Source organism: Vidua macroura, chromosome 22 (assembly GCF_024509145.1).
Source record: "Vidua macroura isolate BioBank_ID:100142 chromosome 22, ASM2450914v1, whole genome shotgun sequence".
NCBI lineage: Eukaryota > Metazoa > Chordata > Aves > Passeriformes > Viduidae > Vidua > Vidua macroura.
The window spans coordinates 4150558-4176611 of record NC_071592.1 but is presented as its reverse complement, the minus strand read 5'-3'; the positions used below and the strand labels follow the sequence as shown (position 1 = coordinate 4176611).

The 26054-nt window shown below is 48.1% G+C and overlaps 1 protein-coding gene across 5 annotated transcripts; it reads left to right on the top strand.

The window, feature by feature from the left end:
- The first annotated feature begins 859 nt into the window (after positions 1-859).
- Positions 860-26054, top strand: LOC128818140 (beta-galactosidase-1-like protein 2). Of its 5 annotated transcripts, none has more exons than XM_053997225.1 (20): positions 860-977; positions 4023-4082; positions 5234-5431; positions 5583-5651; positions 6457-6552; positions 7942-8050; positions 8320-8412; positions 10936-11017; positions 13563-13627; positions 15390-15474; positions 15991-16128; positions 16724-16804; positions 16999-17105; positions 17502-17648; positions 19056-19127; positions 19921-19999; positions 21901-21988; positions 23758-23872; positions 24781-24897; positions 25332-26054. In XM_053997225.1, the coding sequence occupies exons 1-20, from the start codon at positions 895-897 to the stop codon at positions 25416-25418; spliced, it is 1971 nt and encodes a 656-aa protein (XP_053853200.1). In that variant the 5' UTR covers positions 860-894; the 3' UTR covers positions 25419-26054. The 5 variants fall into 5 exon arrangements, with proteins under 5 accessions (XP_053853200.1, XP_053853199.1, XP_053853203.1 ...); XM_053997224.1 differs by having other exon boundaries at positions 19918-19999; XM_053997228.1 differs by lacking the exon at positions 4023-4082.

Here is a 26054-nt window from a genome sequence, read left to right as displayed (position 1 = left end):
TGTCCCTGTTCCCGGTCCCTGTTCCCGGTCCCTGTTCCCTGTCCATGTTCCCTGTCCATGTTCCCGGTCCATGTTCCCTGTCCCTGTTCCCAGTCCATGTTCCCTGTCCCTGTTCCCGGTCCCTGTTCCCGGTCCCTGTTCCCTGTCCATGTTCCCTGTCCCTGTTCCCTGTCCCTGTTCCCGGTCCCTGTTCCCGGTCCATGTTCCCTGTCCCTGTTCCCTGTCCATGTTCCCGGTCCCTGTTCCCGGTCCATGGTCCCGGTCCCTGTTCCCTGTCCCTGTTCCCGGTCCCTGTTCCCGGTCCATGTTCCCTGTCCCTGTTCCCGGTCCCTGTTCCCGGTCCATGTTCCCTGTCCCTGTTCCCTGTCCATGTTCCCGGTCCATGTTCCCTGTCCCTGTTCCCTGTCCCTGTTCCCGGTCCCTGTTCCCGGTCCCTGTTCCCGGTCCATGTTCCCTGTCCCTGTTCCCGGTCCCTGTTCCCGGTCCATGTTCCCTGTCCCTGTTCCCGGTCCCTGTTCCCTGTCCATGTTCCCTGTCCCTGTTCCCGGTCCCTGTTCCCGGTCCCTGTTCCCGGTCCCTGTTCCCCGTCTCTCTCCCCGCTCCCCCCGGGCCGTTCCCTCACGGCCGCGCCGCTCCCTCTCACGCCCCGCCCCCACGGGCGCGCGCGCCCCTCCGGCAGCCAATGGGAGGCGGGGGGCGGGCCCGTGGGGCGGGGCGGGGCCAATGGCGCGCGGGGGGCGGGGCCGAGCCGGGCGGGGCGGGGCCGAGCCGGGGCGGGGCGGGCGCGCGCTGGGTCCGCGCCCGGCGGGCCGGGGGTTCGGGCCCGGGGGGCGCCGGGCCGGGCTGGGCCGGACCGGGCCGGGCTGGGCTGGGCCGGGCTCGGCTCCCTCCGCCATGTGGCCGTGCGGGGGCCGGCGCCAGCGCCGCCTCGGGGGCGTCGCGCTGCTCCTCGTCGTGCTGTGGCTGCTGCTGCGCAGGTGAGACCCGGCGCGGGGGTCGCGGCCCCGGGGCCGGGCGGGGCCGGGCGTTGGGCCGGTGTCGCTGTCCCGCCGGGAGCAGGCCCCGCCGCCGGGAGCGGAGCTGGCTGCGGGGGAACTGCGCATGGATGGAATCGGCGGCGCCGGTGGAGGGGAGAAGGGTTATTAACGTAATTGGCGTGATTAGCGTCCGTGCGTCCTGCGCGCTGCCGGGGAATTAACGGGCGGGAGGCAGGCTCGGTCGAATCCCATCCTTTCCGATCGCAGACCTCCGCTCCCATCATTCCTGCAGCGGAACGGGAGCGTGGGAAGGAGCGCGGCGAGTAACGCGGCCGCCGCGCCGGAATTAGCCGGGGCTTTAAATAAATGTCGCACCTGACACCCACAGCTCGTCCATCACCGACGGGAACGGCGGGGAGAGCCCCGCTGCCAGCGCCAGCAGTCAGGTCTGTGTGAGACTCACGCTCTCCTGCCGACCTCGGCTCGGGGGAGCTTTTACATCATCGCGGCGCTGATGGATGATGCGCTCCGCGAATCAATGCCTCCGGCACATCTCACCCAGCTCCGGGGCTCCCTGGCCTTGTTTGCCTCTCTGCAGCCTGGTCTGGGCTGCCTCTCCCTGTTCCGTGCCCCCAGAGCAGTGTGGTACCCATGGCCCGTGCCCACCTCTCCAGTGTAACCCTCTTATCTTCCTGCTGCTCCTGTTTCACACTCCAGACCAGCAGCTGGCCCTCTGTAGCCCACCAGTAGCAGCAAGAAGTTGTTTGAGGTTCTGGCTTGAATCCCACGTGGTTTAGATCATGTTCATTTTGGGGGTGATGCGCTTTCCCAGAGGAACATCCCGTGTTTGTGGCTTCCAGGTGTCAGAAACTCCTCTGTCCCTCACAGTGACATGCTGGAAAATAGACATGGATATATATGGAGATGTAATATAATTATTTATTGCCAGCTGGATTGTTTTATAACACGTTCCTAAAATCATAGTTGGCAGTAAACCTGATCCTCAGAGCTATGGAAAACTTTAATAAATCTTTGCATAATTAGAAGCAAAATTCTTGCACAGCTGGCCTTGGATTTGTGCCACCTGGGTTCTTAGGGGGGATTCTTGCAAACTGATACCTGATGGAGGCACAGAATCTGTCTCCTGTAAGGGTGTATCCACAAACCCCTGTGTGCAGAATAAACCCCTGTGTGCAGAATAAACCCCTGTGTGCAGAATTAGCTGTTCTACAGAATGTTGCTGTTGTTACTCAGCCATGGCCTGTGAGCACGGGGGCTGTGCAGGGCAGCGAGCTGGGAGCCAGGGCAGCTCAGAGCATTCACTTTCCCCTGGCCAGAGGAAGCCCAGAATAAACAGCAAAGCCCTTGGAGGTCTCAGTGGAGCTTAGGGATTAGCAGCCAAGTCCCTTGTCCTCTGAAGCACATCTTTAAGCATCAGCAAAGAAACTATTGGCTTTTTTCCCTGGTTTGGCTGTTTTCTTTTCCACCACCTTTTTCTCCCAACTGCTCTGGTTACGGGGTGCTTGAACACCAAAGGTTGGTGGTCAATCAGAGAGATTTTTCAAATCTCTCTTGCAGAGAGGACTTCAGCCACGTTTGTGTTTCACAGGCATGAGCAGCATGGCTGTTTGGTTCAGGAGTTAATTGGGACTTTCCTTTTCCATGTGTTGTATTTTGTACTTCAGATTCCATCTTACGAAGGCTTATTCCATCTTACTGGACTAACTTGTCCAATCCACCTTCAGAGTCTCTGCTCTGGGGTTACTTGGTAATGGAATGGTTGGTTTTGTGGTTTTTTTGCAAAAGTGACTTCCCTGAGGCGGGGATGGAATCACGGAATCATGGAATCCTAGAATTTGGGTTGGAAAGGATATTAAAGATGAGCCAGTCCCACCCCCTGCCTTGGCCAGGGACACCTTCCACTATCCCAGTTGCTCCCAGCCCCATCCAGCCTGACCTGGAGCGCTCCCAGGGATGGCTACTGAGATTGACAAAGAAGGCCAGGAACCTTTAACAAAGTTTAAAATATATATATATTATTTGCAACCTGTTCTGTCATTACAGAAGTAAGGAAAAAAAATCTACTGGGATCTATAAATTGCTCTCAGGAGGAAGTACAGAGTCCAAGTACACTTTAAACTCTGGCAGTCCAGCTCAGGGTAAGAGGATGAAGCTCTGCTGAGTCACAAAATGTTTCTTCCTGGGGTTACTTGAACAGATCCTAATGAGAAATGTGGGTTTCAGGATATCTAGGATAACGTGTTGAAAATATTGGGAGCCTGGGAGCTTCCTACCAGCCCTTCTTGGGGAGAAAAAGCAATGGAGCTGAGGAGTTTTTAAGCAGGAAACTTGATGGGAATGTGCCAGGTTAGTTATGCCTGGGATTAAGAAGATGATCTTAAGTGATTAGTTTATTTTTATCTGGCTGTGTGTGCTTCCTGAGCACAGCCTTCATTCTGGCACCAGTCAGCAGCACCTCTGTGTGCAGGGGTAATTTGGGGCTCTACCTAGCTAAGAAACAACTTGGAAACTCTTTTTCCAGCCTAATCTTTACAAATTGTAGTTTTGCATCTCCAGACCCCTTTGAGCTTTCCACCTCTGGAAAACAGAAGTAGTTATAACTGCTGGTTTGGTTTGCCAAAGTCTCAATCTGTAGTTTAGCAGCACAGAGGGGCAGGTGGCCATGGGGTGTCCTGCTTGGGTGTTGAGAACCCTTTCCCCTGCTGCTGAAATTGGTGACAATTCCTTGGGAACAATGCTGCCATTTCCCAGTCTCGTGCCATCGTTCTCTGGCTGTGTTTCTGTGCAGATGAGCATGTTAGGTCCTGTTCTTACTCAGGCAGCCACGCTTTAAATGTGGCAGATCGGTGTTTTGTTCTCATGTCTCCTACCTGAGCTGCACTATCATCAAGAGCTGTTGGTATCACCCCACGTCTGATACAGCAGAGTCTCCTTGCTCAGCACTGTTTCTGTGAATGGCTGGACAATCAGTGGCAGTCTCCTTGTCTGGAGGCAGTGAATATCTAATCTGGCTTCCTTTTCCAGGTATTACCCCTGCCTGCTGCCGGTTGTTTCAGAGCCCTGTGAGAATGCTGTGCTACTCAGGTACCCTGTGAGCTTGTCAGCCAGCCCGTGCAGTACCCTGCAAGCCTTAGACTCAGCTCCTTTTAGTCCCCCTGGCCTGTCAGAGGACAGGCAGGCTGCTGGTTAGCAACCCCTGTAAGCCACGAGCTCTGAGCATCCTCACCCTCTGCTAACAACTGCTTTACACGTAGCCTAGGCAGCAGCTGGAGGCTTAGGTGTTCCTCTGCTCTCTCACTGTGACGTTTCTCCCAAACCTGCGGGTCATTCCTGCTTTCTGGAGCTGGGAATTCATTGCTCACATCTGGCTCTGATGAGGAACAAGCTGTCATTGTCTGACCCTCTGTGTGTTCATGGGGTGGGCTGAGGGAGGCAGGGACACTGCTCTCTGTGTCTTGTTGATGAAATGGGGTTTTGGTTCAGCCAAAGTGAGCTGGGAGCTTGCAAGGCCATGAGTAGTGCAGGAGCTGACCCGACAGGAGCTGTGGCTGCAGGAGTGCTCACCCTGGTAAGTGCTGAGGAGCTGCTGGCCCCGTAGCTCTGGTTCTCTTGGCAAATAACATTTTCAGGATTAAGATGAGCAGTGATGTGGGCAGAGGTAAGTTTGTGGTGACAGCTGATTTAGTCTCTCCTGGGTGATGAATATAATCCAGGGGGTTCATTAAACTGAGGAAAAGGTTCTCTGTTCACAGGGAGCAGGTGAGGGGGTTTTATTTTTTCCATGCCATAGTCCCCAAGACATTTGGTGTGGCAGCTGCTGTTGGAACATGGCTCTGGAAATCAGCCATGTGCCCTCCTACTGCAAAGCAGGGAGATGTTGGATTCCATAAGTTAGGGAAGTGTTTGTGAGTATTGTGAGTGAAAACTTGCCTATCCATGATTTCAGCAAGTGAGTTTCATGCTCTGTGCCTGAGCAGCGTCAGTTGTAGAGCGTGGCACAGTGGCTTGGCGGTTCAGGGGGGAAGCAGCCAGTGAAATGGATTTAAATATGCATTTGGGAAGATCTCCCAACTGGCTTAGAGCCTTCTGAACAATCTCTGTGCCCTGTAGGACCGAGAGTGTGGCTTGCTTGAGGAACAGGAAGGTCAGAGCAGGTCCTGCTGGGTGAGGTACAATGAGGAGGACGCATTCCTTCCCCAGGACTGGCTGCTCACTCACCTCCTTTTCTCTTCCAGGTTTAACTGGAGCGAGCTGACCCCTCTGGGGCTGTGGGGGAGGACCCTGGGCTTGCAGACAGAGAACTCCCAGTTCCTGCTGGAAGGGATGCCCTTCCGCATATTCGGGGGTTCCATGCACTACTTCCGAGTGCCCCGCGAGTACTGGGAGGATCGGATGCTCAAAATGAGAGCGTGTGGCCTCAACACCCTCACCACGTAAGTGTCCTCCCTGCCCAGCCTCTCCACTGGGCCAGAACGCTGTATTTCCATGCTTCTTATTGTGGGAAAAGAATAGTGGGGCCTCAGTTTTTCTTTGAGCATGCCAGACCTCACCCCTCACCTGCGCTGCCCTCGCTCTGCCTTGCAGGTACGTGCCATGGAACCTGCACGAAAAGGAAAGAGGCAAGTTTGACTTCAGTAAAAACCTGGATCTAAGGTATGTGGCAGACAGCTCTGTTATGAAATACTGTTCTGGTTTGAAAGCAAAACCAGTGAGAGACTTCAAGCCAGAAGTACAATTTATTAGGAAAAGGGGAAAAAAAAACCAAAACAAAACACATGCAATAATTCAAAAGAAAAACCACTGACAGAGTCAGAATACAACCTGACACCCCTCTGGCCAGGGTGTTGGTAGCAGTTCAAATTGGAGTGGCTGCATTCCTCCTGGAGGGGCAGATGTGGTTCTGTGGGAGCAGTGATCCTGTAGAAGGGTGCAGTCTTCCTCTGAAGCTCCAGTGGAAAACCCCAGCTGTTCCTCTGGGAACCAGTCTGAGTTGAGTCTGATGTCCCAAAAAACCCAGATTCTATCCAGGTAGGAATGCTTGGCTCCTCCCTTCTCACAATGGGATGCTGTAATTTTCTCAGGCATGCAGTGACATTCAATGGCCATTAACAGCAGATGTCTGTCCTGGGGGGAGGATTGGTTTGTGGAAGAGATAAAGAAAACTGCCCAATTCACAGAAGAGAACTGCCCCACCTCCAACAGATGGCAATAGAATACATCTTGCCTTGCAATCTAGGACAAATACTCCTCTTTGGAGGGGAGGGGGTGTTTGGGTGAAGATGTTATTTCCAGATGTGCCTTGAGGAGTTCTGGGAACTTAATCCATTTAGCACCCATCCACTGTGGTTGCTTCATCACGCAGTTCCCTTCTGCTTTGCTACCTAAATTCAGTGGTGATTGGAGTATTAGGGGAGGGGGTTCTGCAGGCAGACAATAATTCCTCTCTCTGGATCCCCAGGGCCTTCCTTTCCCTGGCAGCTAAAAACGGGCTGTGGGTGATTCTGCGCCCTGGGCCTTACATCTGCTCAGAGTGGGACCTCGGGGGTCTGCCCAGGTGAGTGTGGAACTTGTTCAGGGAAGCATTAGGGACAAACAAATCCCAAGCTCCTGGTCACAACAGTCGAGGCTCCTTCAAAGGCTGGCTGATTGATGAGGATATTTATTTTCTGTGTTCCCAAAACAGCTCATTATCTTATGGAGCTCTTCTAATTTTTTTTTTTTTAGTTTTTTAAATAATAGCAATTGTTTATGGAATAACGGTTACAGCAAGAAAATAGAATGGTGGGAACCCATCTTGCTGTTGCACCTTGACTCTGCATAACGTGGACAGGATTTGCAGCTTGGTGTAAGAATTTGCTTCATCTCAGCTCCATTTTAAAAGTCCTACTAGAAATCTGCTTTATATGGCTGGCAGTAATGAAACCCCACAACTTTCCAGCCTCCTGTTGTGTTTTCCCCTGAAGAACACAGCAGGAGGAGGCTCTGGGAGCACTGGGACTTGCCTGGTTCCTGAGTGGAGCCAGTGCCAGGTTACCACTTGTTTTCCTTACTGCACAGAGCACAAACCTCAGTGGAGATACTTGGGGATTATTTTTTTAACTCTTCACTTTTCACTTGCCTTTGGCATCAGAGTTCAGGTGTCAGGGGCTTACTCCTGAGAGCAGAGCTCCTCATGTCCAGAGCCAGGAGCCACCTCTGGGTTAGATTAGGAGATGTGCATCTGTTGTGACTTCTTGTCACATCACCCATGTGTTTTTTTAATCAGACAGATAAAAATTCTAATAAAAAGCAACAGTACTATTCTCATTTTCCAGCTAAAGAGGAGATGATTTTTTTTTTAAATCCACGGAGTGACATTTAGCAAAGAGTTGAATATTCAGATCTTTGGAAAGACATTAGTTAAGGCCTCACTTTGCAGAGAAAAGGAAGATACAGGCTCATTCCCCTTAAATTGTTACAGCATTATATTGTTCTGCTCTTCAACAAACTGCCCTTTTTTCTGTTAACTCCAAACAGAAGCCAGCCTTGTAAATCAGCAGTAGAAACAGTGGGAACCATTACAGAAATCTTTGTTTCGAGAAAGGCTTGGGATTTTTTGAAGGAGCACTTGGTTGCAGAGTGCCCTTGGGAATGCAGGGAATTCACTTTAGAGTGATAAGATTAACCCTTGAAATATTATTGGTAGAGGTGATGAACTGAGTTTGGGCCTGAAATGCAGAACAAAAAGAAGAGGCAGAATAGGAGAATTGGGAATTGGAGCCTGGATTTATTTAAAAGTGAGTGATGGGCACGAGGTGTCATTCACAGCTCGGGGTGTCACTGTGGGCTCCGCCAGGTGACACCAATGATCCCTGCCCAGGTGGGACTTGATGCCAGTGGGTGAAATACCTCTGCTTGACTGGACAGGAGTCTCTAACACATTCCCTCTCCTGCTTTTCCCCAGCTGGCTGCTGCAGGACCCCGAGATGCAGCTGAGGACAACGTACAAGGGCTTCACAGAAGCTGTGGACGCCTACTTTGACCGCCTGATGAGCATTGTTGTCCCTCTGCAGGCAAGCACCATCCTGCTCCCTCTCCTGTGGGAATGGCCACACAGGGCAGTGTGGGCTCTGTGTGACAGCAGCAGGGTCAGGCAAGAACAAAGGCACCAGTTCTGCTCCAGGAATCAGCACAAGCTGCAGTTTGTCAGTTTGGGGGTATGGGAGGGTGGAGCTGAGTCCATCTGATGTTGGTGCATCTTTCCTGGCAGCTAGGGTGATTTTGGTCCCTGTGGTTAGAAATCGTGGTGAACACCTTCCTTCTCCCTTTTTGTCCCCCACAGTACAAGAAAGGAGGTCCCATCATTGCAGTCCAGGTGGAGAATGAATATGGTTCCTATGCCAAAGACCCAAACTACATGACCTATGTCAAAATGGTAATGGTGGCACTTTTACTTGTTTCTGTGTCAATCTCTCCCATAAATCACCTTCCCTACAGTGTTTTCTTTTTTCTGTGTAACTTTTGAGTGTGGTTTGAGAGACTCTTGAAAGCACCAGCTGCATTTTCCTTGGATGTTTCCTCCAGGAGTGGAAGAGTTGGCACATGACCCTCTCAGTGCTGATAAATCTGTGTTCTTGTATCTTCCAGAGAAGAGGGAGCTAGGGAGCTGGGGATTGTCTGTATTGCACAGCTGGCCTTGAAGCAGCTCTCACCTGCAGGTCCTGTTTTGCCTCCCCTAGATGATATTTGATAAAGGTTTCCCTATGTTGGCTTTCTGATGGAACAAGTCACCAGCACGCTCCTAAACTTGTGTAATCTGGGGCTGAGCATCAGGCAGGTTAATTTGCCTAATGCCTCCCTTACCCCTGTCAGAAAGGGATTAAACTGTGCCCTGGCTGCTCTGAGGCACTGATAAGGAGCTGGCCCGTGCCCAGGGAGGGTGGATTATCCTGGTGGATCTCACAACAGTCTGACCTGTTTGTTTGCCCCCAGCACCAGTGCAGGGCAGGCAGATAATGAGATCTGCAGTTTGTCTCACAGTGTTTGTTGTTTAATTTCTTCTCACTGAATGCTTAAAGGTACCGCTGCACCTCAGGGGGGTCACCCATCCAGGCTTGCTTTTCTGATACAGGACTGTGGGATCCTTCTGAAACCTTTTGGGTACCCCAGCTGCACCCTGAACTCCCTGAGGCTCAGGTTGTCCCATTGCTCAGGGTGTCCAGAGGCTCCTCAAACAAACAAATCCACAGCAGGAGTGCTGATCTCCTTAGGGCTGTGCCAGCTCCTGCACCAACTCCAGCACTTGCCGTGGTTTAACTCTCCTTAAGAGGTTAAATATGAAGTTTGTACACAAACAAATTAGAGATAATGGCAAGCAAGTGGTTTTCAGAGCCCTGAATGAAGGGGACACAGAGATTCTGAGCAGCCTGCAGGCTTGGCCTTGCTTTCCATGGCTCGGTGAGGAAAGAGCTTGTGCTGTTTCAGACTTGTCAGGACAGATCTCCCTGCCAGGCCTGTGGGTGTATTTTTGCAGTGCTGTTTCATCATATTCTGGGATTGTGTGCAGTTTGCATCTGAGGCAGTATGGAATAGTGGTTAGAGGTGAAAATGTGGGAAAGCAGGTTTGGCAGGGCTTCGTTTTTGGTTGGGGTGGGATCTGATGTGAGGTGGGGCTCCGGGTCTTTGTTCTGGTTTGTGGCAAGGTGATGAATTCACATTTAGCATCTGTGACCAAGTTGCATCTTCCTGGACTTAATAAACTCATTAAAAACCACCCACAGCTCACACAAAACCTTAAACCCCTGTGCTTACCTCACTTTTTGGGTGCAATGCCTTTGCCTTCCTGAAAGTGAAAGGATTGTGTTGACATGACCCTTCCCACACAGAACTGAGCTTCTGTTCCTGCTCCTCTGCTGCACTCTGGGAGGCACTGAATGTGTGGCACCTCTGCTGTTCCTCTGTTTTGCATTTACACTCAAAAGGAGGGAAAGAAACTTAGCTCAAACTTAATTTAAGTGCTTAATTAATGCTGTGCTCAAAGAATTACCTTAGTAAAATTGGTTAGAAATTCCAGTTCCCTCAGCAGCTGAATTCTGTCGGAACCCAGCATCTGTTCAGGTGTAGATTTGGTGGTGATGGGCTGATAAAGTCACAGGTTGTCCTGGCTCTGGGCTGGGTTTGTCTGTAGGCTCTGTGCTGCAATGTTTCATGCCCAGCTCTGCTCTCAGTGCAGGCAGGGACAATAAACAGAGAGCTTTATCACATTTCACAATTAGTAATTTAGACTGCAGCCTTGTTCTCAGAGCTCCTGGGAGCTGGAGGAGTGACTTCCAATGCAGGTACAGTGAAATGAGTGGTTAATTAACAACTAAGGTTTCCTGATCTCCCCTCCAAACAGCTCCACTGTTGTGTTAAGGACCAGCTGCAAGAGAACAATGCTGATGGGAGGAACCTTGTGTGTGCTGGTGGATTTAAAAACCTTAGAGTGCTGTAATATTGAGGAACCACTGAATTCATTGATTATTGAAAAACATCTGTACCTGAGCTGTCCTGTGATGGTGTTCCTTGGAAAATCAGCTCTTCCCTCTTTTCAGCTCCCACTATCAGGCAGGAAGCCTGAGCTGCTTTTCCTTTCCTCCTTCCACCTGAATCCCTGTTTTGATGAAAGCAGTGAAGCTGTGTATTACCTTGATCTCAGGAGCTAAAATCCTGACGTTGGATGCATCAGTGAGAAACCAATCCAGCTTTCTAAAACAAAATAAGATTCTCCAGCTGTCTTTAAGCTGGGAAAAGTTGGCAGGGAAGTTTCAGGAGGAATGGGAGATGTCACAGGGATAATATTTATTACAAGGCACTGCCACTTGCAGGCTGTCCCCACAGAAGGTGATGCTGTGGTGTTTAATACCCTGGGAAATGCTAAACTCTGTTGACACAATGGCTTTTGCTCTTTTTAACCTAGGCCCTGTTGAACAGAGGGATTGTGGAGCTGCTGATGACCTCAGACAACAAGAATGGGCTGTCCTTTGGCTTGGTGGAAGGAGGTGAGTGCTTGTAGAGCTGAGGGAGGGCTGTGATCTCTGGGGAACGTGGCTTTACTTCACCCTCTGCACCCACTGAGTCGTGTTTGTGGCAGGAGGGACCCCTTGGCTGGATGGTGCAGCCAGGACAAGCCCAGACCCTTCCCAGAAAGGTTGAGAGTGGTTTATTTTCCACATAAAGTGTGCCACTGTGTGAAGGGATGGGCATCTCTACTTCCCACTGAGTCAAGAGATGGCAGCACCCAGCATTTCCTAATGTTTCAGCAGACTACAAGGCTGAAAATGCTACTTATTGCTTCATTTCAGTAGATATTAAACAAGTTCCTCAGCAATTACTAACAGTAGTAACTCGTTCCTAAGGTAGATGCATTGCAAGGAAAAAGAGAAGGAGAAAAGGTCCATTAAAACCTTGATTTTGAGTTTTACATTTAAGCAGTGAATTTAGCAATAGTTTGTGGGGCAGCATTATCTTCTCAGCAAGTTTATTTTGAGGTGTAAAACCTTAGGTGGGTAAAGGAGGGTGTCAGATGTGTAGAATGGAGAAGGATTTCCCTTTTATAAGGTATAATTCCAATAAGTTTTTAAAATACTGCTTAGCACCCTCCTCCTTTTTCCTGTGAAAAAATGGAGGTGCAGCTGCTTGAGTTTCACTGAGCCCTAAATCTGACTGTTTGGGGCACTGATTCTCAGAATTTTGGGTAATTTCAGCTGGGATTTACTCTGTCCTTGGCCTCTGCTCTCTCACGTGTTCCTGCCAATTGCCTGGGTGTAACTGCTCCCCCAAATTCAGTGTTTGCAGGGTCCAGCCTTTGAGTGCTGCTCTTATCACTCAGTTATAAATAATGTTACATTTCCAATCTCAGGCATGGAGATGATTAAAGGGAAAGACTTTCCCCCTCCTTTTTTCCCCCCTCCTTTTGCTTTTCCATTTGCTTTTTTCCCCCCTCCATTTGCTTTTCAGTATGAGAGGGATAAATTCATTATTCAGTGGGCCCTCACCAGCACTGTGATTTTATCTTTTGGATGTTGTTGGGTGTGCAGCAGTTTTCAGCTGTGACCACACAGAGTCACTCTCTGCCTGTGACATTGCTGTCAGGAGAAGGACTGGAGAAGGAGAAAGGAGAAATCCCTGCCTTGCCCTCATCTCCTGAGGGAATGTTGGCAGCCTCTTGTTCAGAGTGGTCTTTTCTGCTGGGAGCTCTTTGATGCCAGTTTGCCTCTGGGCTGTTAGAGCCAGCACTGATCAGCTGTGTGGGATCACCAGGGCTCCACGTGAGGAGCAGCAGGGTGGTGAGGAAGGGGTTAAAGGAGAGGCAAGAGTCCCTCCCCATCCCTGGAAGTGTCCAAGGCCACGCTGGGCAGGTTTGGATCAGCCTGGGATAGTGGGAGGTGTCCCTGCCCTTCCAGGGATGAGCTTGAAGGTCCCTTCCGTCCCAAGCCAGTCTGATTCCAAGAATCCCGAGCTGATCTGACCTGGTGAAGCCCTTCTGGGAGCTCGTGGGTGACAAAGCCTCTGCTGTCCCTCCAGACCACGCTGGGATGCCCTGTGTGTGTGGGAAGGACATCCCATGAGCAGGGTAAACAAGGCTCTGGGGATGGTTCTCTTCTCCATGGTGTGCTGTTAATCTGCATGAAAAGCAGAGCTGGGCATGTTCTCCTTCAGAGCTGCCAGCTAACACATTACATCAGTGCGAAATCCACGCTTTATTTTGTTCTCCTTTCGTGTTTTCTGTGCTGAATTCTCCAGCTCAGCGCACTACATAGGTCAGCCTATTAAAATCAAGGTATAAATAGTGAGAAGTGAGCTTTTCCTTCTGTAAATATTCTGTTTGAAGTGCTCTGCCTGACACATCTGGGGCTGGGTTTGATAGCAGCTCTCTTGTTAGAAGTCAATTTTTAATGCTGAATCACATCACTGCTGCATTTGCAGAGCTTGTCTGGGAGAAATATCAGCCTGCCTCAGGGCTGGGAGATACAAAAATGGTTGAAATGCTTGCCAGGGGCTGAGACACTGATCCCAGGTTAGTGTCTCCTGTCCTGCAGGCAGGTGTTTCCCCTCCAGAGCCTGAGGATGGGCAGAAGCACAGAGAACTCTTGCAGCTCCAGTTCTCTGTGCCTCTCCTGTCCTGTGGTTGCTCTCGCTCACCCCCACAGACATGACAAGCTGTAGGATATTGCCTGGGAAGGGATTCCTGCAGCTAAAGCCTGGGAGAGCAGTGTGCCATCCAGACAGGACTTTGTAATAAGTTTGCCTTTATGTGGTGCCTTTTAAGTGAGGATCTCCAAGTGCTTTACAGGCTCTAATTAGAGCTGGTGACACCCCAGGAGCTGCTCTGATGCTCTCTCTCTCTAATAGCTCTGCACATTAGAGCTGAAAGATGGCCTGGGAGGATCCCACTCTGCTGTGGTTCACTTGGATTCTGCATACCAAGTGAAGGCTTTGATGGGGGGTTTCTGAGGAGGTCGTTTTGGGGTTCAGAGGGTGTTGCAGTTCCTGAGGAGACATTTTGGATGAGTCTAAATTGATACATTTTTCCTTTCCCACTAGCACTGGCCACTGTTAACTTTCAGAAACTGGAGCCTGGGCTGCTGAAATACCTGGACACAGTACAGGTGAGATGCAGAAACACTTTGTTCATCCATGTTTTCCAGTGCTGGAAGTGAAGCACTGATATTCTCTTTGGGATTTGTGTGTTTCCTTCTCATGAGGGCAAATCCTTCTGGAATCAGGGAAGGAGGATTTGAGTATCCTGCTATCCTTCTAAAAAGACTTTTCATCCAGCTGTGCCCTGAGTTTAGTTGTGAGGGGTTAGACTTCTTCAAGTGACACCCAGAGCACCCCAGTGCACAATTATCAAACCTCTCTCTTGAAGTTCCATCATCTTCTTCCCAGACTCTTCCACCCTGATGCTGTGGGTGCTCTTTGCTGATGTGCTGCAGGTGTGTCTGTGCACTCTGATGGCTGTTCACCTCCAGGGCCTCATTCAGGGTAGATTTATGAGGTTTTGCTGTGTCACTTGAGCATTTTTAACCCCTCTGTGCTATCAGAAGTTTGCAGCAGGGAGGGAATTAATTAATGAATGAACACTTGGTGTGATCAGCATCCTGATTGTGATGAGGGAGCGCTGAGGGGATGGCAGGTTTTGGGGTTAGTGACAGGTTCTCTCTCTCTTTACACCCTCTGTCCTCTTTCCCTGTGCTCTGCTTGCTCCAGATGAAGGATGTGAGCAGCTGGGATCAATTCTCTTCTCACCTCTTGGCTTTTGCCTGCCTGTGGAGGGAAGCCCTGCTGGCATGCTGGATGTTCAATCCTACAGCTTTCACTTGTTTTCTTTTCCTCTGCTGGCAAAAGAGGCTCTGCTGGAAGTGCTTTCACCTCCTTTAGGTCTTCCAAAATTGCCCAAACCTTGCCAGTGAACAGAAGGTGGCACCTTCCCCACCACATGAATGCAGCATGGCCCCAGATGAGCAGCTCCTCCTTTGCCACACCAGTTATGAGATGGGGAGTGTTTGTAGGGGTTATGAAGCTGTTTTATCTTTTCCTTGTTATGGGTTTTTGTTCCAGAAGGTGATAAAATCCCTTCTTGGACTGGTTCACTGGGGATGGATTGATTAAATATATTTCCAAGGATGTTTAGATGATTACAGGCAGTTGTTTTCTCCTAATGAAACACGAGTTTCTTTAATTCCTGTGGCATTAAACACAAAACTGCCTGGAAATAAAGCCCAGGAGGCTGGAGGGGCAGCCAGGCTGAGCACACACTGCCCTGCCCCTGCCATGGGGACAGGAGGGATCCTGCAGGGCCTCAGGGATCTGCCAGGCACTGACAAATGGGAAGCAATTGCTCTGTGTGCAGAGCCTTTAATGAAGACCTAATTCCTGCAAATTCTTCCCTGCCAGCACCATATGCAGCATTAAAAAGGCATTAAAGCAGCTCAGGTCTGCTGCTGTACCTTGGCAAGCCCTGGCTGCCCTGCACCTGCAAGCTCTCAGCTGGCAGTGGCGTGGCAGATAAGCAGACATTTATAAATGTGTGTTTCTAGCAGGAGCTAAACACTGACAGTTGGTTTGTCCCTTTGCTACAGCTCTGCCAAGCAGCAGCATCCAGGAATGTTTGACAGCACCTGATTGTGTGCTCCGTGCTCTGTGACTAGCAGAGGCACAAAGCCTTCCTTGCCTGTTCTGGGCATTGCTGGCCCACGGCTCCTTGTTCCTCACATGCCCTTAGGTGCCTTTTTGGCTGTGCCAGTTAAGAAGAAAGCACTCCTGTAAAACCATGGCACCACACTGGATTTGAACAATGCTGCTCTAGAAAAAAAGGGGTGACTGCAGGCCTGGCCTGGATCCATTTTAACTCTGTTTTTCTCTTGACAGAAAGACCAGCCTAAGATGGTGATGGAGTACTGGACTGGGTGGTTTGATAACTGGGGAGGCCCTCACTATGTCTTTGATGCAGATGGTGAGCACCAAACGCTGTTCTTGTAGAACATTTTGTGGTGAAGTTCAGCCCCTTATGAGTGCAGCACTTTCTCCCCGGTTTAAAAGCTCATCTGGAAGGCTACTACTGAAAAAACAAACCCCCGGGGCATCTAAAGAGCAGTGAAAGCAGAGCTATACAGGACTGCTTTAACGACTCTCATCCTCCTGCAATTGTCTTTGTAATTGGTTCATTAGTGTGCTCGGTTTAGGAGTCTGGCTGAGGAGTCCTTGCAACTCTTCTTCCTAAAAGCAAAATTCCTGCTGGAGGCCACAGCTTTGCCCCTTTGTCACCTGGAGGAGAGGATTATTTGAATGTATTAGTGCATCAGTAGGAGTGCTGCCCCTTACTGAGGGCAAGATGCAAATCACAACACAGATCACTGTGACTGCACAGGAATGACCTGAACGTGTCTGGTTTGAATTCCTGGCCCGGATTTGTGGTCTGTGGCCTCTGTGGCGCTGCAAAAAAATCTCTTTTTTTTCTCTTTTTTTGCAGAGATGGTGAATACTGTAGCAAGCATCCTCAAAACAGGAGCATCCATCAACCTCTACATGTTCCATGGAGGCACCAACTTTGGCTTCATGAACGGGGCTTTGGAAGCTGATGAGTACAAGTCAGATGTCACCAGTTATGGTGAGTTTGTTTTCACTGCCTGACCACCCTGGGCTAGTGACAGTAACCAGCCACACTGAGAAGTGATCAGCACAACCCCTTTGTCCTGGAGAGATGAGGTAGGACACAGCTCAGATGTAAATTTCTGTCTAAAAGAGGGCTTACATGAGTGTTTCTAATTCCCAACCATCCCAGGAAGTGGAGGATTCCCTTATTCTGAATTGTAAATAGAGCTGTCACAGATGATTAATTGATATCTCTTTTTTCTAGGGAGAGATGGTGATCCAAGACACCGTTTTTTAATTTTACCAAGTCAAATTTTACCATAAATCTCTTTTCATCCCAACAGCCCGTGGTTAAAATAGTTAATTGTTGACTTTATCCTGTGTGAAATTCTGGATATGTGCAAATTAGATCTCTGAAAGTGTGAATGGCTCTTCTCTAATTTAAGGAATTTTGTGGCTGTTTAGTGATGTTCTCTCAGATTAAAGTGTACAGATTTCCACACTGCAGACAATGCCATGAAAATTGTGCCTGGGGCTTTTATTTCTTGCATGAAGCCATCCCAGAGCTGCTTTATGTTTGTAAAGCACGTGCTGCTTTTCTGCTTTCCCAGATTATGATGCTGTGCTGACAGAGGCTGGGGACTACACATCCAAATTCTTCAAGCTGCGACAACTCTTCAGCATGGTCATTGGTAATTACAAACCCAGGAGCCACAGCACTGTCCAACTAGGGAATTACTGAAACTGGCCCTTCTGGGGCTCTGGTTGGTTGGGAATTAAGGATGGGAGGAACAAAGGAGGTCTGGGAGGGAGGTATCTTGAATTCAAGGGAGGGATCTTGAATTTTGTCTGAAATCTTTGTTCCATCTTTCTTTTTGCACCCCAGGCCAGCCCCTTCCTCTGCCTCCCATGATTGAGAGCAAGGCCTCCTACGGTGCCATCCTCTTGCACCAGTACATCTCTCTCTGGGATGTGCTGCCAGCACTTTTACAGGTAGTGACACCTCTTTTAATGCATCCCAGACCTAAAAGGCATCAACTTTGAGAGCAATTTGTGCTAAAAGGCATCAACTTTTAGAGCAATTTGTTTTATCCCAAAAGGGTGAGGTTGGGGATTTTTTTTTTTTTTTTTTGCCAAGGATATGCAAAAGCAGCAAATCTCACCTTTCTCAAATCTTTTATCTCACCTTTTTCATTGCTCCTTCTGTTCTCTTGGAATTGCACTTTTGCAAGTCCTTGGCTCCTTTTTCTGGTACTTTGGTCAGGAGGGATTTTGGGTTGGACCAGAGCTGGGAGGCTCTCACCTGCAGCAGAGTGAAGCACCTGCTATACAGGAGCTGCCCCTACAAGACTTTGCAGTGCTGATGCTCAATTTGCTTCTCCTGTGCAGCCCATCAAGTCAGAATTCCCTGTGAACATGGAGAATCTGCCTCTGAACGCCAGCATTGGGCAGCCCTATGGATATGTGCTCTACGAGACTGTCATTTTTGGGGGGGGCCACCTGCACACCAGGGACCACGTCCGGGACCGGGCACAGGTAGGGCCAGGGGCTGAGTGGAGGCAGGAATTGGGGAGAAAACATGGAATTTCCACTTCTCAGCTGAGCCCCAAACCGTGGTCACTTCTAATTAAATTTCCAGTTCCACTCCGCTAAAACTTGTGACATCTTTAAACATCAGAATGTTGAATGCTCTGAGAATAGTTTGATTATTGATATATATTTATATTGATATTTATTATATTATTGATATATATAGATATATATAGATATTTTTATATATATTGATATATAGTTATATTGATATAAATTTATATTGATATATATTACATTATTGATCTATATAGATATATATAGATATTTTTGATATATATTGATATATATTTATATTGATATAAATTTATATTGATATATATTATTGATCTATATAGATATATATAGATATTTTTTATATATATTGGTATATATTTATATTGATATTTATTTATATTGATATTTATTTATATTGATATTTATTTATATTGCTATATATTATATTGTTGATATATAGATAATATTGGTGGTATTGATATATATTTATATTTTATATATTTATAATTTTGATTATATAGAATTATATATATACTATATATTATATATATGCTCAGTGTTCTGAGAATTTTGATTACTGATTTATATTATGTAATTTTGGTTATATATATAATTATATATAAAATCTATAATATATATTATATATAATAATACATATATATGATATATACTATATATTATAATTATGTAGTATATAATATAATATAATTATATATAATTATATTATATATTTATATATATAATATAATTTTGATTATTTTATTGCCACCTGCACTGACAGTGACACAGTGACACAGTTATGGGCACAGTTGAGTTCTAGTTTGAAGCACAGACAATTTCCTGCCCAGATGCAGCTGGAGCGGTGTGATCAGGACATCAGTGCTGAGCAGCTGCTCTGCTCTCCTGTGCTCTGTTCCGCAGGTGTTTGTTAACACCATGTTGATATATATTATATTATATTATTGATATATATAGATTTTCATATATTTATAATTTTGATTATATATAATTATATATATACTATATATTACATATATGTTCAATGTTCTGAGAATTTTGATTATTGATTTATAATATGTAATTTTGGTTATATATATAATTATGTGTAAAATATATAATATATATTATATATACTATGTATTATAATTATAATTATATATAATATATAATATATTATATATATATGTATAATTTTGATAATTTTATTGCCACCTGCGCTGACAGTGACACAGTTATGGACACAGTTGAGTTCTAGTTTGAAGCACAGACAATTTCCTGCCCAGATGCAGCTGGAGCGGTGTGATCAGGACATCAGTGCTGAGCAGCTGCTCTGCTCTCCTGTGCTCTGTTCCGCAGGTGTTTGTTAACACCGTGTATGTGGGGGAGCTGGACTACAACACGGTGGAGCTCTCCATTCCTGAGGGACAGGTAACACAGGGGCTTGCTCAGGGTGGGGATGGCAAGATCACTGGAGGGGAGAAGTCTCAGAATGGCACCTCCTGCTAACCCAGACTAGCTTGGTACCCTAATCAGACACAGATAGTGAGATTGCACTGCCAAGTTACCATTTGTGATTGAAAAGTGGCGTCTCATTGCTTTTCCATGGAGAGAATTCAAGTTTTTGTAGCCCTCGCTGCACAAAAGTTGCCAGCCTTCTTACAGAGCCACAACACTGAGTACCTGTACCCTGTTACTGCGGATGAAATCGCTGCAGGCTTCTTCTTCCTTAGCACAGAGCAGGTTTTAAGGGGCTTTGGAGGCTTTTGGGTCCCAAATGAAATGAGGGGGAATGTCTGTCTTTAGCTCTGAGGGCAGTTTTACCCTGGCAGAAGCTGGCACTAAGGACTCTGTATTGATTGAGCACATTCCACCAGAGCTGTGCTGGCTGTGGGAGCAGGGGAGGGGGTGGGTGCACTGTTGTTCTTCAGGCTTGTGGGAGAGTTTATGGCACCAGCCTGTCCTGTGTCAAACTCCATTTCTGCCTCTGTGGGCACTATCAAAATGAGAATTAAAAATTCAAGATAAAAAAAAAAAAAAAAACAAAAAAACAGAACAACCCAGACATCTGTGCAAGGGCTGCGAGTTCCTCACTGTTTGCAGTAGAGAACTTTAAATTAAATTTATAAATTGCAGCTGCCAAAGGTAAGGGTGCCACTTCCCCACTTCAGCACCTCTGCTGAGGCTGGTGCAGCTGATGCTTGTCCTTGCTTGTTTTCAGCAGGGCTTCAGGCAGCTGAGGCTCCTGGTGGAGAACCGTGGCCGTGTCAATTATGGGCTGGCACTGAACGAGCAGAGGAAAGGTGGGTCTGGTTCTGTGCTCCCAAACTCTCCCAGGGACCTCTCAGGGTGGAAATGCTGCAGAGCTGCTGTGAGCTTTGCACAGGGCCCAGTTGCTTTTGAGCAACTTGTGTTCCTCCTGTGATTCTTCCAAAACATTCCAGGCAATGTTTGTGTTTATAATTTATTGTCAGATGTAAAAGCAGCTACAGATTCAGGTCAGCTATCTTGGAGTCCTGTAACAGTACAGAAGGACTTAGGAAAGCAGAATTGATGTCTCAGGTCTCTGCAAACACCATCAGCATCACGAGTTCCAATGTTGTTCAAGGCCTAACAGAGGATATAAATCCAAGATTGTGTCCCTGAAAACCTTTGCTCCTGCTGCCACACAAACTTGTGGGCAGGGAAACTACAGGAGCTGACTCTCAAAAACTCCCTGGGTATGTCCCATTCTCCTGAGGAAGTGTGGAAGATTGTCAAGGTACATCAGTGCCTAAATCACTGTGGCCATAATTAAAGTAATAGATGTTTCTTTGTCTAAAACTTAAGAACCTTAAGGGCTCAACTCTGTTGCACACATCACAAATACCTGGAAGCTACCTGAAACAGCCACAAGCATGATTGTTACTTTCTTTTAAAAGCAAGTAAGCTCTCATGGTGCTGGTCAGGACTGGGAGTTGGTGGGAAATGTTGAATGTTTTGAGAATATTTTGATTATTTTATTGCCACCTGCGCTGACAGTGACACAGTTATGGACACTTGAGTTCTAGTTTGAAGCACAGACAATTTCCTGCCCAAATGCAGCTGGAGTGATGTGATCAGGACATCAGTGCTGAGCAGCTGCTCTGCTCTCCTGTGCTCTGTTCTGCAGGTGTTTGTTAACACCATGTATGTGGGGGAGCTGGACTACAACACGGTGGGAATGTGCTAAAAAACAGCCTCACCCCCTGTCTGGAGTGATCAGAGGAAAAGCAGTGGCTGCTCAGTGCCCTGCACCAAGGTTTATTTTATAAGGGTACAGCTAAACCCAGGGCTATCAATGAATCTTGCACTGCTCTAGGTTTCCTAGGTGATGCTCAGCTCCCTTTCTCTTGCTCTGTGAGCATATTACTTCACAGGGAGGGAAGGAAAATACCTTTTTTAATCTGTGTTTTCCCTTGAGGGGTTGATATTGGAGAATCACACCATTTAAAAGCTCACACAATGTCAGGAGGAGGGAACTGCATCCCATGGAGCAGAATTGACTGAAATGCTCAAGCTTATCACACACAGTGGTGGAGCTGGAAGGGGTTGATTCTATTTTAGTGGGGAGCTATGTGCTAAAGCTCTATAAAATAGATTAATGGAGTTAGGCACGTGACTGTATCGATTTTATTTAATGCACAAACGTTGCATAAACCTCAGTGCTGCCTAGGCAGCCTCAGTCCTGTGATTAGGAGCAGGCTTTGCCTGCTTCAGGGAGAGCAACTTTAACAAAAGGGTGCTAAAGGTGGATGACTTCTTCAGGTGCCTTAAAATCCTGGGATGAAAAGCCCTGGAGCAGCCCTGGGCATTGTTGCTGGCTCAGTTATGTTTTGCTGTGCCTGTTAGAGAAGGGATTGATTGCTTTAAAAAAATGTGTGCATGGTCAGCTCCGAGCCCAACAAGCCCCAGGAGCCCCAGGAGCTGCCTGTGCCAGCACATCCCAGGGTGTTCTGCTGGGAGGGCTGGAGGCCCTGGTGAGTTGAGGGGAAGGAGAGAATGGAGAGGGCAGAGTTTAGTGATGCTCCCCACTCAATCTGGGTGAGCAATGGGACCATATGGACTCTAATTCCATTGCAGAACGTGGCTGCTTTCCATCTCCTGCTGTTCCTCAGATTCAAACAGCAAAATCCATCAGCTTTAGCTCTTCCTCAACTCCTCATTACCCCCATTGCTCTTGCAGGCTTAATTGGTGACGTCTTCTTGAATAAAACCCCCTTGAGGAACTTCAAGATTTACAGTTTGGAGATGAAACCTGCCTTCATGAAAAGGTTTGTGGGATTTTAACCTTCTTTTTTTTTTTTTTTTCCCCTTCTTCATTTCAAACCACCTGTTTTCCAGCAGTGCAGTGTCTAATAGGGAGCAGCTAAATGAGGTAACAGTGGGGAGGTGGATTTTTGCACTGAGACTTTTGCCTGAAATAGTGCAGGAGCTGGTGCCAGCTGATCCATACCATCATTTAGGGAGAAATCTAATCCCACTGTGCAGGATTTAAAGATTTCCTTGCAGCAGGGTTAGATCGGGTGGGTAAATCCAGGCTTTTCCAAAGGGAAGGATCCCCTCACACCCACATGTTGGAAATTTTGGGTCTTTCTGGAAATTACCAATCTGGCTGATATGTTTAGCAATTCAGCCTGGCGAGGGATGGATTAATTCTAGAAAGCTACTGATAGTGCATTAACAATCCAGATGGCTCCCTCTCTTTTATGTTGTTTTGCTTTAATTCAAGGAAGGAAATTTAGCAGGGGGATGTTGAAGAGCCTCTGTCAGCACACAGAAAAAACCTCAGCAAATGTTTCAGGCAGCAGATGCCCTATGGACTCTGGCCATGATCCAGAGACACTCTTTTCAGTGATGTTTTTAATACCAGAAAGCAACTTATGTGCATCCCCCAAGATATCACAGCTGCCCCATTTTGTGTAGGAGGGAGAGAGAGAGGCCACGCTAAACCAAAATGGCTTTTAAAAGGAAAAATGTCCACATTCTGAAATGCCTAAGGGCAGTTCTACCAAGTGCTGAGGGGCTACCTGAAGGATTCTTATTGATGGGGTAACTCACAGCCTTTTGGACCGTGGGGTGTTAGAGGAATATTTCCAGCAGGAGCATTAAAGCAAGTGAGCTGCCATGGCCAAACAAAAGCAAGATTAGTCACCAGTACCCTCAGCTCCTGGCTGCTGACCAGCAGCACTGAAACACAATCAGCTCACAGTCCCCTCGGGGGAGGAGGGAGAGGAGTGTTGTGAAAGGAGCTGTCACAGGCTTTTAGTTGAATAATTCAGTAGCAGCCAGGCTGCACTGGATCAATAACTTCCCCCAGTCCAAGAGATGCAGTTTGTAAGGGCTGGAGGGAACAGCTTCTTACAGAAGCTCAAGGCTTCTTTGGAATTCTGTTCTCCTTATCTCCTCTTCTGCTTGTGCCCTGCTCCCAAATTGTTGCCACAGGTAAGAAATCATGTCATATTTCCCCTAATTACTGCACACTTGGGAGGATGTGTTTGTGTTCCTGGACAGGAGCCATGGCAGGAATGTCTGGTTTGAGTCCTGTCACTTTGAATTCTGCAGTCTCCTTTAGCAAGCCACAGACATTTAAAGCACCCTGGCAAATCTGAAGGATCCTCAGCAGAGCTTTTATCCCAGAATGGTTTGGGTGGAAGGGACCTTTAAGATCCTCTCACCCCACCCCTGCCATGGGCAGGGACACCTCCCACCATCCCAGGTTACTCCAACCTGGCCTTGGGCACTTCCAGGGATGGGGCAGCCACAGCTGCTCTGGGCACCCTGTGCCAGGGCCTCAGCACCCTCACAGGGAAGAATTTTTTCCTAACATCCAATCCAAACCTGCTGCCTTCCAGCCTGAATCCTTTCCCCTTGGCCCATCACCACACACTCTTGTAAAAAGCATGTCCCACGGAAGCCCCAGGGGTGGCGACAGGCCCAGGTATCCTCCTCTTGTAGCCCAGCTTGGCCTGCCAGGGCTGTGGATGGTGGGGACAGAGGCAGGTGGCCCCAGTGGCCTGTGTGGGTTGTCCCTCTCTTGCAGCTTGCAGCACGTGTCTGGCTGGAGCACGGTCCCGGATTATTTCGTGGGGCCGGCGTTCTTCCGTGGGAGGCTGTGGATAGAGCAGCAGCCACAGGACACCTTCTTGAAGCTGCAGGCAAGTCCTGGTTTGTAGGAATCCCCTGATCTCTATTTAGTGCATCACAGCACTGGTTGTTCTTGGTCAAGCTTTTTACAAAAACTGCTTAGTGGGACTTGTGCAACAGCTCTGACTGGTCTCTGTGTCTGTAGCCTCCCCCTCTCTCTTAGGGAATTATTCTGAGGGTCTCCTCCAGGTAATTCTGTTCAGTCTGGAGAGGTCCTGTGAGAAAACTGACCCTGCAGAGCTGCCAGTGACCACTTCAGTCTTTTTTTTACTGGCATGCAAATGCTGTTTTCTAGTTGCAGAGGAGTAATGGGCACAGAAAATAAAGGAGGGCCTTGTTTTATTCCTGTCTCCTCAGTGTGACATGGAAAGAGTCACTTCTTTGTGGCCATGGCATGGGAGTTAGCATTCCTGTCATGCTTCTGTGGGAGACTGCATAGAACTTCAGATGAGATTTTAAATATTATTAAACTTCCTCCTCTGATTTCCCTCCCTTAGAGCCAACCTTGTGCCCAGCCTTACTGTCCTGCTCACTTTCCCATGTATTGGGAAAATTATATTTGCTGTAAATCAGGCCAGCCAGCAGCAATTCAGTTTTTCTGTCACCTGGGAAAGAGGTGAGGGCAGATATTCCATGCTTGGGAAGGAAAAAAGGCCTGTCTGTTCAAAAGGAAGAAATTTCCTATACAAGCAGGAGTCACAAATTGCACATTTCTGAGAGCACATTAAGGATAACTCCTGTTCAACAGGGCTCGTTTAAATGTTCCTGGCTGCAGGGATTTGCACAGGGAAAGCAAGCAGAAAACCTGCAGAAAGTGGCTGGAAAGAATGCAAGTGTGAAAGCAGATTTGGTTTCCTGTGGGGATGCTAACGAGGCCGCAGAGCTGCATCAGTAATTTCATGTTCTGCCTTGATCCCAGGGCTGGGAGAAAGGAGTGGTGTTTGTCAATGGTCAGAACCTGGGAAGATACTGGAAGATTGGACCTCAGGAAACTCTTTACCTTCCTGGGCCCTGGCTACGGAGAGGGGGCAACGAGGTGAGAGGCTCTGCTGGGATTGCTCTGTGCCTGTTGGGGTGTTAAAGATCCTTGTCCCAAAGAGCCAGACACGCACAGCACAGCAATTTCCTGTAGCTGAAAGCCAGTGCCATAGAGGGGAGGACAGTGCTGTCTCCTAAGATCTCTGAAAATGAGGGAAGGTGCTGCACCAAAGCTGGCTCTGGCTCTGACAGCCATTAAAGGCTGACAGGGTTGGCAGCTGAACTTCACAGCTCTGCCTCAGGTTGGAAATCAAGACAAAACTGATGTGATGCTGCTTCATCCCCGCACCACGTGGTGCCGAGGCAGAGCCTCAGTCACTGTTCCGACCCACACTGACTGAGCTCTTTAAATGGTGCTTCCTTGCCCTCCTCCTCAGAATATTTGAAGCCCCCCAGGCTCTGTAAGAAGGGATTTTCTCTCTCCCTGTGCAGATTGTGATCTTCGAGGAGCGCACGGCGGGCCGGATCATCCAGTCCGTGGACATCCCTTACTTGGGACGGACCCAGTACGTGGACTGAGAGCTGCTTTCCCACGTTCGGCTCATCCTGAGCATTCCTGGTTGCATGTCTGGGGACGTGATGGCTCCGCACTGGGGCATGCTAATCTCCACTAGAGCCAGGGGAAGGATTTGCCCTCTGGCAGTGAGGTCAGAGGAGAGGACAGCGAGGAAGCAGCGCCAGCCGTTGTTCCATGGATGGATGGATGGATGGATGGATGCAGCAGCTCATCCCCCTGCCCTGCTGAGGCCCCCCAGCCCGGATGGCTGCGCATGTTCTGGACCATCTGGTGGATGTGGGGGAGTAAAAAGGCGCTGGAGGCAGGTGAGAGAGAGAGAGAGAAGGAACTGAAGCCATCTGAACCGGAAGCTGAGCTCAGCTTTCCAGGGACTTTCAAAATGTGCTATCGTTGTTATAATTAGGTAGGGAGAAAATAGTTGGTGAACATGTGAGTAATCAGGTGTGGAAAACCATTTTGGTGCGCTTTGAGGCAGATTTTAGCAAGTCTGTCTGCAAAAAGGCCATTATGTGTTCCCTTGTTGGAAGGCAAGGTGGTTGTCAAATGACTTTTAATTTCAGCTTTTTTTTCCACTAAGTTTTATTATGGAGGTCGTCTCTCTCTCAAAAGGATAAAAAGAAAAATTTTAAAAAGTGAAA